Below are 18,950 nucleotides of genomic sequence, written 5' to 3'. Positions count from 1 at the left end.
GTAAGACCATGGTCCTCTATGTTTCTAAATGTGTATTTAATTTGACTTGTATTTAGTATTTGATAGCATTTGATTTGTTTAAATTAGTTATTACATTTATTGCTCATGTTGTTTGTTATTGTAATGCAATGTTTATTGTTGCATTAATGCCTTAGTTGTAAGTTTGGCTTATGTCCAGGGATTGTACTGCTCGGGGCGTGCAGTCCTTGAGAAGGGGGCAGTGTTATGGATTTGACATTTAAATAGCTAATGTTGGTAGAATTATAAATTAAATTGTATTATTCCCCGTGCAGTGCAGCGCGTGATGAATATTAAGAGAAAGCTAAGCCGAAAAAATAAAAATACGAGACCACGTGCATTTAACATGGTACTACTTTGATAGACGGTTGCACAGATTTTAGGCGATTTACGTTGGTGCGGTTTTTACAATTGTCAACCATCTTGAAAAACGCTGTTTTTACGTATTTTACGTGTAGTAAAGTATTCGAAATGGAAAAAAAAAAAAAAAAAAAAATAATAATAATAATAATAATAATAAAAATAAATATCGTTCAAAATAATGGATTAATTTTTTGTTGAAAACGTCGTTTTTTAAGATGGCAGGCAAATGTAAACTACGAGTTATTTACTACGAGTATAAATACTAAAGTAAGGTTAAATTATTACTTTCATATAACAAAGAAATAGGATAAAAACACCGCTATAAAAACATTGCGCCACCGTTTAATTGGATTAAAATATTACTTAAATTGAATATCGAATTAAAAACATCATACCAATGTTTAAACGTAAACGCATATAATTAAAATTATTTAAATAATCATACATAATAAAATTATTTTTTCAAAAAAATTGCAAAATTAAACTGTATTTTAATATCTAACAGCCATAAATAATGTTTAAAACATTAAATTAAATTTATAGGGCTCTAGTGTAGAATTGGGTGCCCCTTCGATTAGCGACAATTTTTTGTAAAATTTTGGCCATGGAATCTCATTTCTGGCTACCATGATAGTTTAACTTTGCTTTAGCTTCCTGATTTTTTTTAAAAATGAAAATAGATTGATGTGTACATGGACAAATTTAAAGCAGTGCGCAATGCCTAGTTTGTGCAATTCTGGGATGAAACAAATCAATGTGTACATGGACACAGAGTTTATGCAATTCTTTGACTTCTTATTTTGGTTTTGTGTAACGGCCATCTTGAAATTGTGTCTTCCTGGCGCCAAGCTTAACGTAAAAAAAGAATCGCCAAAAAACAAGGGGCACCCAATAGTAAACTTTTACCATTTATAGATATTAAAACCAATTACTTTTAAAGCAAGGTGACGTCATTGATTACATCATCCACTACATGAAATTATATAAAATATCATAAATAATAACATTTTTATTTCAAACAAAAATGCAAAATTGAATTGATTTTTAATATTTAGAAGCCATAAATAATATTTAAAACACGGAATTTATGCATAATGAAACGCATTATTTTTTAAATAAAATGACAACAAAGTATCGGTTACCATAAATAACTTTCCAGCAATGGGTTTACCATAAGTCGTATCGCTCGCCAAAAAAAATTGCTAAAAATCCATGCAACCGTCTACCAAAGTAGCACCTTTAACATTTAATATAAAAAATATCTCTTTTTGATTTCATAAAAATACCAGAAAATTCTCGCGCAATTCCTCTCAATTCGTTATTATTTAGTTAGTTGTTTGAAGAGTTTGCTTAGAAAACTGCTTATGTTATCTGTAGCGAATTCGCAATTAGCTTTTTCTCGCTGTTTTGAATTAAATTCTGTTAAACGTTTGAGTAGTTAAAAGATAACTACTGTGAGATATTGAAACACTGTACGAATATCTGAGGAAATTTAAGTATTTTTGTTGTGATAATAATAAATTTGGTTTTTTTTTCCATCAGACTTGTGCATTCAATTCATAACGAACCCGTATCCAAGCAACAATATGGTTCTCGCATTCTGATAAAACAACGGTACCTAGAGCCATCCAATTTCGAATAACATAATCTTCCACCAAATATGGGCATCTGGAAATCCAAATTTGGAATTTGTTTTATTATCAATTTCATATTTTGTTAAACTTTAGCGAATTTTTGATTAACAAACTCAAGTATTTCAAAGCGAGCAATGGCAACATTGTACAGAAAAAAACATTTTTATTTTCAGCGTGTATCAGAAATTCGAAAGATATGCTCAATTTAAAATTATTTTGCAATATTGCTCTTGAACTGAAATTTATGGTTTAAGTGCGAATTTTTCCCTTAGTCCCTTTGTTTTGCGATTTTGCGTTGATTCACAATAAATGTCTGTTTCACTTTTCAAACTGTTGCCACCATATGTTAGAGTCTTGCATTATATTTGAAAAAATTAAATAATGAAAAATCTGCATAAATGTGTGTATATTTCTCGCATTATGATAAAGAAACGGTGCATAGAGCCATCGAATTTTTAATGACGTAATCCTACTGCGAATATGAGCATGTAGAAGCCCAAATTTGGAATTTGTTTTATTATCGATTTGATTTCATATTTTGTAAAACTTTAACAAATTTTTGATTAACAATCTCAAGGATTTCAAAGTGAGCATTGGCAACGTCGTTCAGAAAAACATTTTTATCTACAACCCGCGAGACTCTGTATCGGAAATTATAAAGATATGCTTAATTTAAAATTATTTTGCGATATTGCTCATGAACTGAATTTTATGGTTTAAGTGAGAAGAACATGATATTTAATAAATAAAGGTAACACACAACTGTGTTACCTTTATTTATTTACAGTGCGTGAGACTGTGTATCGGAAATTCTAATGATATGCTCATTTTAAAATTATTTTGCAATATTGCTGTTGAATTGAATTTTATGGTTTAAATGTTAAAAAAACGCCCCTTTGGACGTAATTTAAAATCTGAAACCTTTCAGACTTTTTTAGTCGAAAGGGGCTTTGCCCCTGAAGGACTATTGTTTTCTTTTTGCGATTTTGTGTTGGTTTACTATAAATGACCATTTCACTTTTCAAACTGTTGCCACCAAATGTTAAGAGTCCTGCATTATATTTGAAGAAATTAAATAATGGAAAATCGGCTTAAATGTATGTATGTTTTTGGCATTGTGATAAAACAACGGTACATAGAGCGATCGAATTTTGAATGATGTAATCCTACTACGAACTTGGGCATGTGGAAGGCCAAATTTGAAATTTGGAATTTGTTTTATTATCGATTTGATTTCATATTTTGTAAAACTTTAACGAATTTTTGATTAACTAACTGCAGGATTTCAAAGTGAGCATTGGCTACTTCGTTCAGAAAAACATTTTTATCTTCAACGCGCGAGACTCAGTATCGGAAATTCTAAAGGTATGCTCAATTTAAAACTATTTTGCAAAATTGCCCTTGAACTGAATTTTATGGTTTAAGTGCGAAAAACGTGATATTTAATAAATATAGGTGACAGACAAAATGTTAAAAAAACGCCCCATTTGGACGTAACTTAAAATCTGGAACTTTTCAATTTTTTTTTCTTTTTAAAGTTTATTTATATATTTTTTAAATTTTTATCAACATAATTTATTAATATTATAATTGCTAGCAAGAATGGTACAGGTTGGATACTAAGAGATAAATTCTGTAGAAAAGGTACATAAATAATTGGATCTATAAACATATTTTATGAATGGAGTAAAATTTAACTTTCTCGGGTATTATAAAATATAAAAAGTGAAGAGTGTTTTTAAGTAATATGTTTTATTATATACCATATGCGTAACAAATATTCTGTTATACTGATAAGCAATATTGTACAAAAAAATATTTCTGTTGCTTGAACTTCGAGTTCTAGGCAAAGATTCACAGATATCATAAATGTAGTATTCATCGCAGGGTTTTGCATAAAAATAACGGAAAAAACTAATTAGCCTGAGAAATAACAATAATGATCAAAATTGATATAAATTTATTATATTTAGTATTATTATTATGATTTAAAGGCGGAATATTTTGCCTACATTTCATTGCTGAAAAGATGGTAGTGGATTTTTTGGTACTTTTTTTTTTCGCCGACGCAAATCTTGCCAAGAAGACTTTATTGGCGAAAACACATGGTATACACATAAAAAATGTTGACAAATGTTAGTTCTAAGAATTTTTTATTTTGAAGGTATAAACATTTTAATGTCGTTTAAAATTTCGTAAAAAAACCAATAATAAAGACAGTAAATTTGTAAAAAGACAGTAATTTAAGTAAACTACGCTAAAAAAATCTAATTCTCTCAGTAATTATCTACATTAATTTCAAGTTAAATCTTAATTTGGAATACAAGTTTAAATGCAAGAATTATTTCAATTCGTACGAATAGCTTAATCAGAAATTATGTAAAACCTCAATGCTTTACTTCGCTAGTGCATTCTCATTAGAATTGATGAATTTAACATTTGCCTTTTCTATATTTTCGCCATTGGGTGAGCGGTGTGATTGCATCCTAATTGACTTAATTACCAACCGCGAATGGCCTTAGGGCATAAAACTGAACTATCTGGTAAAAATTCTATGTAATTGTTATGAAGCATTGAAAGAAACAATCTGATAAGAAATGGCTGCAACTTGTTTTAAATTGTAAAAGTTAAAGTTACCTGTGAGGATATTTCGTTTCACGTCGCTTGTACCATTACTGGTGACTTTATGTAAAAGGTTACCAGCGAGGATATTTCGTTTGGCATCGGTTGTACCATTACTGGTGACTTTATTACTTGCGCCGGCAAAACGGAAAATTACTGATTTTTTTTTTTTTTTTTACAAAGGGTGTTAGCTCAGAAGAGCTATTGATTTCGTTTTGGCATTTTGCCTTAATTCACTTTCTGCATTGATTCACTTTTCAAATTGTTGCCACCTAATATTATTGTCATGTATTGAATCTGCCTGAATGCATGAATGTTTCTCGCATTGTGGTAAAACAACGGTACCTAGAGTACGGTACCATCAGATTTTAAATAATGTAATCTTTCACCAACATTTTTATCTCCAGTGCGTGAGACTGTGTATCGGAAATTCTAAAGATATGCTCATTTTAAAATTATTTTACAATATTGCTGTTGAATTGAATTTTATGGTTTAAGTGCGAAGAACAAGATATTTAATAAATAAAGGTAGCACAGAAAAAGTTACCAGTCTAGACCAGAAAAAGTCTCTTTGGTCGTAATGTAAAATCTGAAAGCTTTCAGATTTTCAGCCCAAGGGGCGTTAGTTCAGAAGGGCTAGTAATTTCGTTTTGGCAATTTGCATTGAATACTTTAAATGTCGGTTCACTTTTCAAATTGTTGTCACCAAGTATTATCGCTCTGTGTTATATTTAAAGAAATTAAATAATGAAGAATCTGCATAAATGTAGGTATGTTTCTCGCATTGTGATAAAACAACGGTACAAAGCCATCAAATTTTGAATAACGTGATCTTTCATTGAATAAGCGCATCTGGAAGCCCTAATTTGGAGTTTGAAATTTGTTTTATTATCGATTTCATATTTTGTAACACTTCAACGAATTTTTTATTAACAAACTCAACTGTTTCAACGCGACCAATGGCAAAACTGTATGGGGGGTTTACCTCCAGCCTGCGAGACTATGTGTCGGAAATTCTAAAGATATGCTTATTTTAAAACTACTTTATGATATTGCTGTTGAATTGAATGTTATGGTTATATTGGTGCAAAGAACATTTAATAAATAAAATGGTAACACACAAAAGGTAAAAACAAAAGTCCATTTGAGCGTAATGTTAAATCTGAAAGCCTTCAATTTTTTTTTTTTTTTTTTTTAATGTTTACGCTAAGAGGTCTTTGCTGTGTGAATGTATCTCTGTTTCGCATATTGATGAATGAAAGAAAAACGTAACATTTTTTCCGTAGTACTGTTTTTGGCTTTTTGCCATTTTCTAAATCACGATTGCTAACCGTACGAGAACTATATTGTATCGGATCATTCATCTTTTGGAAAAGCTGTTCTGTCATATAGTTCTCACACTGTGATAAAACAACGGTACTTGGAGTCATCGGTTTTTGAATAACGTAATCCTCCACCCGAATATGGGCAACTGGAAGCCCAAATTTGGAATTTGTTTTATTATCTACTTCATATTTTGTAAAACGTTACAGAATTTTTGATTAACAAACTCAAAAATTTAAAAGCGAGAAGTGGTAGCACTTTAAGGGAGGGGAGGACATTTTTATCTCATACTTTCACTAGACGCGCATCCGATCGTCTATCACAAGTTCTAAAGATATGCTCTTTTGAATATGCAGTTTTTTGAATAAATATAGTACTCCATCCAAACATTTGTACCTTGAAAGAGGCCTGAATTTTAAATTTTGAGTTTTTTTTTAAATTTCGTATTTGTGAGTTTAATGCCATTTTGATCAACAAACTCCATGATTTAAAAGACATGCTGCCACTTGGCAAAAGTGTAATATGTATATATACAACATTATATATATATATATACAGTCAAAAGTCGTTAATCCGGACATCCATAATTCGGAATAATCTATAATCCGGACCTCAAAGCTACAAACTTCTTGCGCATGCGTCAACGCATAGTGCATTCACGCATGCGTATAGGCGTTTACGCATGCGCATAATACTTTTACGCATCCGCATAATACGTTTACGCATGCGCGTTTAATGTATAACGGACGGTATAAGATAAGCTAAAATTATCTAATTATCTATTTCAGTTAATGTTGCAGATTGCGTTGTTCCTTAATCTTCGAATTGGATCCGGCTTATTATTTTTTGCAGACTGTTAGAGCAATTTTATAAAAGTAAGCTTGAACTTTCCATTATGTCAAATAGAATTTCGATGCTGGAGCTGCCAAAGGATCTACAAAGCAAAAGTATGTTTCGATGTCCATCAAACGAAAAGTGGAATTGCTGAAAAAAATGGATAAAGGCATATCCTTTGTTTCTCTAACCATTCTGAAATCTGTTTATCAATTTCACGCTGCCTGCGAGGGGGGGGGAAACGTCGCGGCGCGCAATGAATTGGAAGTTGATCCGTCAGCACTATCCTTATCTTCAGGGCAGATGTTTTTATTTTATTTGGCTTATAGTTCCTTACTAAATGTAGTATTTCGTCTAGATGTACTCCGTCTTTGATATAAGTTCCTCGTCATTATAATTCGCTTCCGATAGTGGAGAAAGTGACACAGAGGTTATTGAAAACGAAAAAATTTCGATTGACAAATTAGTCGGTATTCTCGACACAGCAATTATAGGACTTGAACAGTGGAACTTTGTAACTAAACAAGAAATTATGTCTGTTTAATAGAATTAAAGAGAAAGTATTATCACATGAAACGAAGAAACTTAAACAACTTACATTGAAAGAAATGTTTAATAATGTAAACAAATAAATATTAAGCTTTTTCTTTTTGTAAATTTTGATACCCTTTAGATCATAATTTTTCTTTATTTTATAAATTACGGTTTCATATTTTTAATTTTATAATTTCTGCATGCCATCTTTTGAGATTTAAACTGATGATCTATAATCCGGAAAAATCGATAATCCGGAATCGCCGAAGTCTCGACGAGTCCGGATTAGGGACTTTGTACTGTATATATAATATGTATACAAAAAATGGAACTTTCTGAATATCCACTCTATGAGCTCTGAAAAATCATGAACTCAGTGCCAACGTTGGAGAACATTCATGAACTCATTGGCTACTAACTTTTTGCCAGCTAATATATGAAAATAATGTTTTCAAATATTCAATTGAGGAATTCCATACAAAAGCAATCAAGCAGTAACATTGAAAAAGCAAGAAACATTGATAATAAAATGGCTTTTTCAAGAAATCCTTTGTTGTGCTTTTATGCTCACCATTTACACAGCAGTTTGTTTGTGCTTAAGAAAAACATTGTTTAAACATTGTAAAACATTGTTGAAAAACATTAAAATTTGTTTGTGTAGTATTGCACAAACATGGCTTACAACATCAACATTGTGCCAGTCAAAGCAGATGTGCTAGATGCATACTTAGGTTGCCGCATAAATACATTTTTGTCAGTGTCTTGGGTTGCATCATACTTTTTTTTTGCAACATACTGTTTTGCCTTATGAGTACGGTTTTGCATTTTTTCAGTATGTCTGTGTTGGGAGGTGGTAGATAATCAGAAAGTGCTGATAAAATTATATCAGGAATTATAATATGAATTTTATCTTAGTTCATTGTAAATCATGTCTAAGGATATACTAGAGTTTTTATCATTTAGTAATTCATTATTTCAAATTTTTTATGCCAGAGTACTTAACAGAATTTTGCAGCAAAATTACTGTTCATAATTTTTTTTTAGGGAATGAATATTTTAAAGTTGAAATTTATTTTGAAACAAACAGCTGTTTAATTCTACATTTTAAATAAGTTGTGCGTATAGTTTAAGTTTTTCTGTAATATTACCATGCACTGTTTTCTAAAATCAGAAATTAAATAGATTTGCTAAATTATGATGAAATTTCTCACTTTTCATATAGATACGAAGTTATGTGGATCAATACCAGCCTCAGGGGGGCAGCAACTATCAACCGCCTGCTATGTTAAATTCTTATAGTGCAAGTCCACAGTATGGATCCTACACACCACAAGTGCCACCACATGGACCTCATCTTCAGCCTGTGTTTGACAGCCGTTCTTCTTTGGGTATGGATGGTATGGTAGAGATAGATGGTACAAATTCAACCCACCGCATGACCAACAGTCGTTTGAAGACTCTAATACATAACAGACAAAACCAAAGAGAACATGGACAGTTGATTCCAATTTGTAATCCAGTTCATGATCCTGCATATAATGCATCTCTTCCAGTATCACCTGTGTCGCAACAGCCTTCATATGCGCCACAGTACCTACCTCCTTCTAATCATCAAGAAGTGATTCACAATTCTATGCAATTTTCTGGACCTGCAGATAATTCCTCATCATCTCTCATGCATTTGCAGCAGCTGTCACCAAATTCCATAGAACCTCAAAGGCCTGTATCTCAAAGTTCACAGTCTGTCACATGGAGTGAAACTCCATCTAATATTTCTACTAAAACACCTGAAAATCCACCTCCATTAACTCAGAAATCTCCTGTAAAACCATCACAAAATGGGCATACTGAATCTTCCAGTGAGGCACAGGTCTCTGAAGAAACCAAGGGAGTCAATGGCAACGAAAAGCCATCTGATTCTTCTAGTAATAATTGTGCCTTAGATACTAACAGTGAGACTGTTGAGGTACAAAATCATTCAGCCAAAATTCTTCCAGAGACTGACAATAAATCAAGTGTTACATCTATTCAGGATAACAAAATACAAATTCCTTGTGATAGTGCTGCAAACCGAGTCCCTTTGCCTCCCCAATCTCCTTCTGCTACCCCAAGGTATGCTGCACCCGTTTCGGGCTTTATGTCTCCTACACATACCTATCGACATTTAGCCCCTCATCAGACTCTGACTTCTAATATACCACTGCAGCAAAGCTGTATGCCTCCTCCACCTACTATGCCACCTCCTATGACAACTGTAATGCCATACTCTTCTGCAAATGGTGGAACTACAGGACATATGACCAGTGGTACATCCTTAAATCCTATTCCTATACCAAATGATACGAACTGTGATGAGTCCAATCAATCGTCTCCTTTTTTATTGAATACGACCACATCTATGAATACATATACAAATATTACCAGTATATATAATTCTAAGCTATCTTTTTCTAATGCTACTTGTTTGCCAACATTTGCTTTAACCAGTGTGAGCAACAGTTCCCAAACATATGTCAGCTCACATTCCTATAATTACAGTAGGCAGCAAATGCATTCGAATTTCCCCAGTAGCAGTGCTGGAATGCTTCCGAAAGGGGGAGGCACCTCAGTGTCATACATAGATAGTGGTCGTATTCAGGACTCGTTCAACAGATCGGACATTCCACTTGATTGTCAACAAGACCTCCCCCTTCAACCATCCACACAAAATTGTGTTCCCCAATTTTCAAGCAACTGGTCAAAATATGCAGTCAGTAGTTCACCTGTTAATAATTGCTCTTCTTCCGTTGCAACAAGTCTAGAAAATAAGAATATGTGTTCTTTAGAAAGACTGGAGAAGTTACGAAATAATACAAAGTTAGAACCTCCACAGTGTAACTGCCTAAAAAATAAAGAAGGTGAGGAGTTTTGAAATAACTCATATTGTTTTTTGAAATTTCCTTTCTATTTTTTATCAATAAGTTTTACATAACTTTCAGAAACGCTAATGATGATTAGCCAGTTTACTTCATATATGTATGACAGTTATAGATATAATAGAGTTTTTAAAATAATTGTTATAATTCCTTAAAATAATAGGCATAGTTATGGGTAATAAATAAAGTGATAGAAGTGTAGTCTAAGAGCTTTTAGTTAAAAACTCATGTGTTAAGACAGGGTTCTTTTAATCATATTAAAAGATATATATTTCATTGTAAAGGCATATTGTTTATAGTAATTCAGTACAAATCAGCCTTTTTTATTTTTATTTTAGTGATTATTTAAAAAAAAAATTTTATCATTCAGTTACAGTGAGGTACCAAAGTGTTTGATACATCTAACAAATAAGATGGTGCTGCTACTTCTGTTTGAATAACTATAGCTACTTAACATAGCATAAAGTCAATAAGGTGTTGGAGGTATTGCAAGAATATGTCAAGACATGCATATGCTGTAGTTGCTCATAATGGAGCCCTAAGTGCTAGATGTAACTGCAAAACGTTTAATGAGGTATCCTTTATAAGAGCTTAGTATCATTTGAATCTGTTGCATGAGGGCTGAGTAAGAACAGAATAATTAATAGAATGTTTTTGTCACCTGGGATGGGGAAGTTTGTTTTATCTTGCTGGTGCAAACCATCATAGCGCTATTAATCTGCACGATTTAAGTCACTTCTGTCAAAAAAGATCCCATTGATGTAGTTGCCCTTTCTCTTCTTATCTGAAGCTAACTCATGTCTTGTTTAGAGCCATCATCAGTTTACACAATACCATGCTGACTTGATGGAAGTATCTCTTGCAGTCCTTTTCCGACATGAATTGTATCTTCTACAAATAGCTGAAAATATGATTCATTTAAACTTACCACACAGCACTACTCATTTGGGGTTGAATGATGATACTCCGAGCCTAGCATGTCGCATTACATGATGCCATGGTGTCAGCAATGCAGTTTGTTGATTGTAATATATTATGAAATTTATTTTATCATATAGCAGACATAGCCAAACTGTGGTTTGTGAGCTACTTACTATTCTTTGTCATCTGAAATGGGACTTGTTTTGGCTAAATATACTGTAATTTTTTAATGCAAATGGAATTTAAAATAAGAATCACGAAGTGCCATGTTTCTTTATTAATCACTAATTGAATTTCTGATATTATGTATGTAAAAATTTGATAGATTTCAAACTGTCCTCTGCTGACTTATCGCCAGACCGACAAATACGTAAAATTAAAAATAATTCTATACTGTTATATTACTTTTTGAACAGGTAATGGTCATCGGAATACACTAATTCAAAGTTAATTTAAAACTGGATGCTAATATTTTTATTTAATTTATTCTCCCTAATATTTTTTATCTCAAGTTAATTTCACTTCAGGCAAATTTGTCTACATTCCTGTGTGATCCACCTGAAAGATTTGCTATTTGTTTTAAGATATTACTTTTCTTCAGTCCTTGAATGGCATGAGTAACTGCTGAAGAAACCTGTTTTACCTTGCAGTATATATAGAGCACTTATAATCTCTGGAATAATTTGCAAGGATTTTTATTTTTGGTGGAGTGAACCTTCAGCCTCTTACTTGGTTAGGAAAATCTCAATTTTCTACAGAACTCCTTCAAAATTAATCTCCTATCCCTAAGCAAGTCAGGCATTTTTAATGCGATTGCTTCATATATTTCGCAACCATTCACAATAATGAATACTTTTCCAACACGAAACTCTTTCATAATAATTCGTTGCTAATCCTAGGCAGAGATCAAAATTTGTTTCGTCACTTGTTGGGTATGCTAAAATATTTGGAGTCGTGGGAAGAATCACTCGCTTGACAGTGATTTTAGTCAAAATGTGTAATTTCCATGTTATCAAATATTCTTATTCCAGATAGAGATCTTTCAATCATCAAATCTTCATATCAATAACATTGCATCAAGCAGTGAGGGATCAACAGATTACAAACATCTCTCTTCTCCAAAGTTTCTATCAAAATCTGCATATTGATATTGGTGAAATCTTTTTAGTTTGTGATATTTTCTTATGTTTTTCGATTTCTTGTTTGATGACCCTTTTTTTTTTTTTTTTTTTTTTTTTTTTCCTATCTCAAACTAGGTTAGACGCATTTTGCTGCACTAGGTTAGAGTCGCCAATAAATATTGCACTAGGTTAGAGGCATTTTGCTGCCTGGCTTATCTAAAATATTTCATGCCTTAGTACTCTCACTCTGCAGCTGCATCAGTTGCCCTGTCTCTGATGCCAGCATTATACTTCTTTTAATCTAGTGATATTTTTTGTCTTTCTAATTTTCTATCATCATGTATGTCTGACACATCCTTCATGAAAGCTTAGTAGTCAAACGAAAATTGTACAATGATCCACTGCTTGATCACTAAAAAATTTCAGGCTACAATACAGAACAGTAGATATATGGTGTATTTCTTCGTATTTATATGTAATCACATATTCATTAATTTACTTTAAAAGTTTCTTTATATTCAAAACCCGTCTTATTATTTTTGAAACAATATAAATTTGAACTTGTGGCTCTCAAACATTCATAAAATCTATCATGCAGCTCCCATCATCATAAGGTTTGGCCATGCTTATCATATAGTATATTGATTTTGGTATATGATTGATTTTGGTTTAAATGGCATCGGCATTGAATTGAGATATTATGTGACGTAATTCTCTCCCCTTTTGGTGATTATCATCTTTCTTAGCTGCTGCTGATCCCATTCTTATATTTACTGTTTGCACGTGATGTAGATGTTTGTCTGGAACTGATATATTTCTTTGTTATTATCGTTCACAAAAACTTATACAGTCAAAAGTCGTTAATCCGGACTCGTCGGGACTTCGGCGATTCCGGATTATCGATTTTTCTGGATTATAGATCATCAGTTTAAATCTCGTAAGATGGCATGCAGAAATTCTAAAATTAAAAATATGAAACCGTAATTTATGAAATAAAGAACAATTATGATCTAAAGGGTATCAAAATTTACAAAAAAAAAAAAAAAAAAAAAAAAAAGCTTAATATTTATTTGTTTACTTTATTAAACATTTCTTTCAATGTAAGTTGTTTAAGTTGCTTCGTTTTATGTGATAATACTTTCTCTTTAATTCTATAAACAGACATAATTTCTTGTTCAGTTACAAAGTTCCGCTGTTCAAGTCCCGTTAATTGCTGTGCCAAGAATACCGACTAACTTGTCAATCGAAATTTTTTCGTTTTCACTAACCTTTCTGTCACATTCTTCATGTCTTTATCCATTTTTTGCAGCAATTCCACTTTTTGTTTGTTGGACATCGAAAGATACTTTCATTTTGTAGATCCTTTGGAAGTTCCAAAATTGGAAATTCTATTTGACATAATCGAAAGTTCAAGTTTACTTTTATAAAATTGCTCTTACAGTCTGCAAAAAATAATAAGCGGGATCCAATTCGAAGATTAAGGAACAACCCAATCATTAACATTAACTGAAATAGATAATTAGATAATTTTAGCTTACACCGTCCGTTATACATTAAACGCGCAGGCGAAAACATATTCTGCACGTGCGCACACGCATATGCGCAGTAGTCAAGGTCTTACGCGCACGCTTAAAACGCCTGTGCACATGTGCCAACGCGGCGCATGCGCAGAAAGTTTTTAACTTTGAGGTCCGGATTATAGATCATTCCGTATTATGGGTGTCCGAATTAACGACTTTTGAATGTATATATTTATCACATCAGAGATAGAAGTTCTTTGTTCTTCTGGCCCATGTGTAACCTCATTAAAATGGTGATCAAAACATATATCTACCAGATGCATATCGAGAAATGATTCATTGCCAAGGTTCGTAGTATGTATTAGTATGTATATATCTGTTATTGATCATGTATCTGAAAATGGGATTTTCTTTTTACATTTTTACAGCATTTGAGTCTGTACATTGTCTATTTATGGGTGTATGGATGCATCTTTGTCTTATCACTTCTCTCAAAATCTATTCTAGTTTTTCTTCTAGTTTCTTTTTCTGTTGCCAATACTTCATAAAATAATAAAATTCTATTTTCTGAAATTTTATTCATGCGTATATTTTTAGAATGTTAAGCATAAGTTTTTTCCTACTTTGTATTCATATTCTCAAGTACAGATTTTAGATCGGTGAAGGAATAACCCATACATTTATTTTGCTACAGTTTTAAGCCCTCTTTCATTATAATTCCTTAATGCTGTAAATATATATATAGATGTTCCTCTTTGTAGACTTAGATGCAGTGATGTAGAAATATTAATTGCAATGTTGAGATCCATAATGAAGAGCAACTTAGCAGCCGGGGCAGAGTTAATATTTATTTTTTATTTCAGTTGACAATTTTGACCACGATTCACTTGCCACTCTAATCCTGCCTATTTCCAGAATATTTACTTGTTAATATTGTTGCAATAAGAAGAAAGCAGCAGTCTAGTTTTGCTGAGTAGCAGAAGCAACATGCATGGTTATTTTAACATGGAAGCTTAGTAAGAGAAAGGTTTCGGTTCAAATAAGTTACATTATCATAATTATATAAAAGTCTTATGATAGATTAATCTAGAAATCATGCAGTCCAGAAAAAGTTATTACTAGTTTTAGAATAGAGAGGGAAGATATCCAAATTGAATGAGGAATTAAGAAGCTATTGCTAATATAATTTATAATTTTAATTTACATATATTAATTTATAATAATTTTTTATCTGACATGTACCACACGTGCACACACACACACACACATGTATGTATCTTACATACATCACACATACACACGTATGTATATATGCATATTTTTTTAAAATTGTATTGTACAAATTGTGTTGTTGCTGTAACTTTTGAAAATTAGTTTCAGATAACTAAAATTAATTTCATTTACTTCTATGTTTAGTATTGCCATCAGAAAAGTTGCCATATTATACTCACTTAGGAAGTGGAGCTTCCATTTCGGCCATACGAGAACTGATGGAGTGCAGGTATAATTTATTACAGTTTATTTATTTTTACTGAACTCCGCCATCATGAGATTTAATATATTGAATAAATATTATGTGGGTAAATGTGAGATTTTAGGTCTGTTGAAGACTTGATTCCAGCCATTATCATTGTATAGCATGTTTTTTTCACTTTCTAAAAGTCAATTATATTTTGACTCTACACTGTACAAAAGTGTTTTCAAATGACCTTGAAATTTGTGCAATAGGGATAGTCATGAATAAGATAATGACTTATTGTGGCACTTCCATTAGATACATTTTTCTGTCAGTTGACTGTAGTATTTCTTGTTGGCAATTTTTTTCAGAATTTCTTTAGAAAAATTGATAATAGTATTTGATTTCATGGGTTAAGAAATTGTAAAATACCTCTAAAATTCAGAAAAAAAAGTCTATAACATGTAATAATTTATGAAGATTAATTTTAATACTTTCTTCTTTTATAACTTAGTAGCAATAAAATAAAGGTGTGATAAACTGATTACTTGATGGTGTGTAAACAATTACTTTTCCCGTAATATATATTATGCATGACATTTTTCATACCAAATACCATACTGATGTAAATGTAAAAAGTTATTACTTAGATATACAATACAGTCCAAAATCTGGACGTCCTGTGTGAAGACCGACAGCAACCTTTTTTTTAGAATTTTTCATTAGAAATCTGTGTGAAATTTCACTTCACTAAATGAAATACATCCATACTGAAAAAACAATAATTTAGCAGCATAAATTTGTATTGATCGATAATTTGGTTCTGTAGCTGCCTTTTTACTTATCATACATTTCAAACCAAAATATTGTTGATTTTACACCTACTGAATAATTTATACCCCTGAGGGCAACCTGGTGAATCATTATTTATTATTATTATTATTATTATTATTTTTTGCTTTATTACCTCTGACTATCAACACAAGGCAAAAATAGATTTTGTAAATGATACTCATAGGTCAAAAGATACCCCAGGACTGGCACCAGACCTGGTGTGGCTGCACTGGGCGGCAAAATGAAGAGGCAAAATTTTTAGAATTTAGATAAGAACCAAGCAACAAAATTAAGGTATGGAAAATCTTTAGAATATAGGCAAGTCACCGAGATTCAAAATTTAGGGCCAGCAAAATTTTTAGGATTTATGGTAATGCTTGGCAACAGAATTTAGGACACCCAGAGACTGTATCACTAAAATATGTAGCACTAGCCCTGGATAAGCCTTAAGTATGTATGGGAACTTATTTTTCTAAGTCTTAGATAAGCCATAAGCATGTGCGGGAAATGTATGTTAGTGTAATACATAAATAATACAATTCAGGCTTAACTTCGTCAGCATGCTATAGGAACAAGAAAAAGAACAAACTATAAGAATAAGAACTATAGGAACAAAAAAATTTTGATTTGTGAGCGCACGTTTTAGCATGAATTTTTTACATAGCAGTTAGAGGACTTGAGGAATGGAACTTCGTAATTGAATTAAAAATTATGTCTATCTATAGAATTAATGAGAAAGTATTAACAAAAGAAAAAAAAGAAGCATCTTAAACAATTTTCAAACTAAACAAATAAGTATTAAATTTTCTTTTGTGAATTTTGATTCCTTCAAAGTCATAAATGATTCAATATTTCATATTTTTAATTTTATAATTTCTACATGTCATTTTGTTAGATTTAAGCTGATTTCCCCCCCCCCCCCCCCCAAAAAAAAAAAAATCTGGGATCACAGACGTCACAATAAGTCCAGATCTCAGACTTTGTACTGTTAGTTATATCAGAGTAACGAAGTCACAAGATAGTTTAGGTGCACTTAGCATATTATCTATCGAGAAACAACTTCTGAGAGTTAAAACATTGCCCTCAATTTATGAAGATGTTTTTTGTTCTTCATTTGTGTCTATCATTAAAAAAAAAAAAAAAAAAAAAAAAAAAAAAAAACTTTCCAGATAACCCATTTAGTGCTTCCGTGAAATATTTTTCTCTAATTTATGTTCTTCTTCTTTGTATTATTGTGTACATGTGGTTTTCATTTAAAAAATATAATGTAAAAAATTAGATTAGGAGAAATGTAAACAAAACTTATAATTTGCAAGCTTCTCTAACCCATGGTATCAGAGTGTAGGGATGATCGTCAGAATTCCGATCATCTGTATACCTTGGAACCAAGGTTACACAGATGTATTTATTTATTACACACAGATGTATTTATTTATTTTTGTATATGTGTGTTTAATAGGATTTGTTGGAAGTCAAAACAAAACTTTAACAATTAAAAAAAAATTAAGGTGGAGATTTTTTTAAAAATAATTTTAGTATCATAAAAATCATATGTTTCAAAATATGTAGTCTTCTTTTATATTATGCATTCAATGAATAATAAATCACAAAATGCTTCTTAATTCTTGAGCATGAATACTAGATTTGATTTAGAAATTACTGTGAATTTTAAAATGATTTGTATGCTTTTATCAATTGCTGACTTATGTGTTTACAACAATTTAAACTAGAACACTTTAACAGGGAATAGTTGTAATGATGGAATCAAAAAGGGTTCCAAGATTTAATATAATTTTAAGAGTTAATATAGTTTTCTCGTTGTAATATATATTTCATTTTTTGTTAATTGCAGATCGGGTGAAAAAGGAAATGCCATACGCATAGAAAAATTGCTATATTCTGGTAAAGAAGGGAAAACATCTCAAGGTTGCCCTTTGGCAAAGTGGATAATACGGCGTTCTGGACCGGAAGAAAAATTGTTGACTGTTATTCGGCATAGACCAGGTCACACATGCACAACTGCATATATAGTAATAGCTTTAGTTGCTTGGGAAGGTGTTTCACAACCTGTGGCTGACATGCTATACCAGACTGTTGTGTACAAGACAGTAAACTTTGGAATACCAACCCAAAGGAAATGTGGGACCAATGAAATGTAAATTATGAATTTGCATATGAAATGCATACTTGTATTTATTATAGTTTTTGTAAGAAACATACATATATTTATTTTAGTCACATTTCTTTTATACTAGAACTCCAGTTTTTCAGATCATTTGTTGCTCTTTCTAAGCCAAGTGGCAGAGGTAACAGGCTGGGCTTAGGCTAGGCTTATTACCAATTTAATAATGTATTTTAAAATTTATTTCTTTATTTAAATAATGTAAAATATAATAGAAGTAGAAAGGATTTTTTTGAAAAATTATTAAATTAATTTAGATGAAGATATGCAACAAATGGATTGCCTTGGAACAAATGGATTTGTATTTGGCAGTATGTAGTCTATAAATATTAATGAAAAACAGTTACATGTTGTATGCACTCAATGCATCTATAAGCTTTCAGGTATAACATTTTTCTTCAGTCATTTCCATTGAAGCTGATAAATAATAGCCTGCGGTTACTAATACATTTTAGTTGCTTCTAATAAAATATCTTTTTACACAAAGAAGCATAATTATTTGTTTGATTTTATCCAATTGATATGGATTTGGTGATTGAACAGAGAGAAGCAAAATAGCTTTGTTTGTTTGATGCAACTGTGGTCAATGTTAAACAAAAGAATCACTCAAGGTCAGCAGATTGCTTTCTGTTCATTAAAATTCTTCTTTAACGTCATCACAAGGACATTTCTG

The 18,950-nt window shown here is 31.6% G+C and overlaps 1 protein-coding gene across 2 annotated transcripts in view; it reads left to right on the top strand.

Annotated features, from left to right (window-relative positions):
• LOC118188929 (uncharacterized) overlaps positions 1-18,950 on the top strand; it is a 151,591-nt gene that overhangs the window by 84,127 nt on the left and 48,514 nt on the right. For both annotated transcript variants that reach the window (XM_085807253.1, XM_085807243.1), the window contains exons 6-8: positions 8,551-10,225; positions 15,222-15,306; positions 17,948-18,250. In XM_085807253.1, the coding sequence (XP_085663379.1) occupies positions 8,551-10,225; positions 15,222-15,306; positions 17,948-18,250 (2,063 nt within the window). The remainder of the gene's footprint in view (positions 1-8,550; positions 10,226-15,221; positions 15,307-17,947; positions 18,251-18,950) is intronic.

Source organism: Stegodyphus dumicola, chromosome 1 (assembly GCF_044657685.1).
Source record: "Stegodyphus dumicola isolate Sdum_Otavi_A_Nest chromosome 1, ASM4465768v1".
Lineage (NCBI taxonomy): Eukaryota > Metazoa > Arthropoda > Arachnida > Araneae > Eresidae > Stegodyphus > Stegodyphus dumicola.
This window is presented reverse-complemented; position numbering and strand designations above follow the sequence as displayed.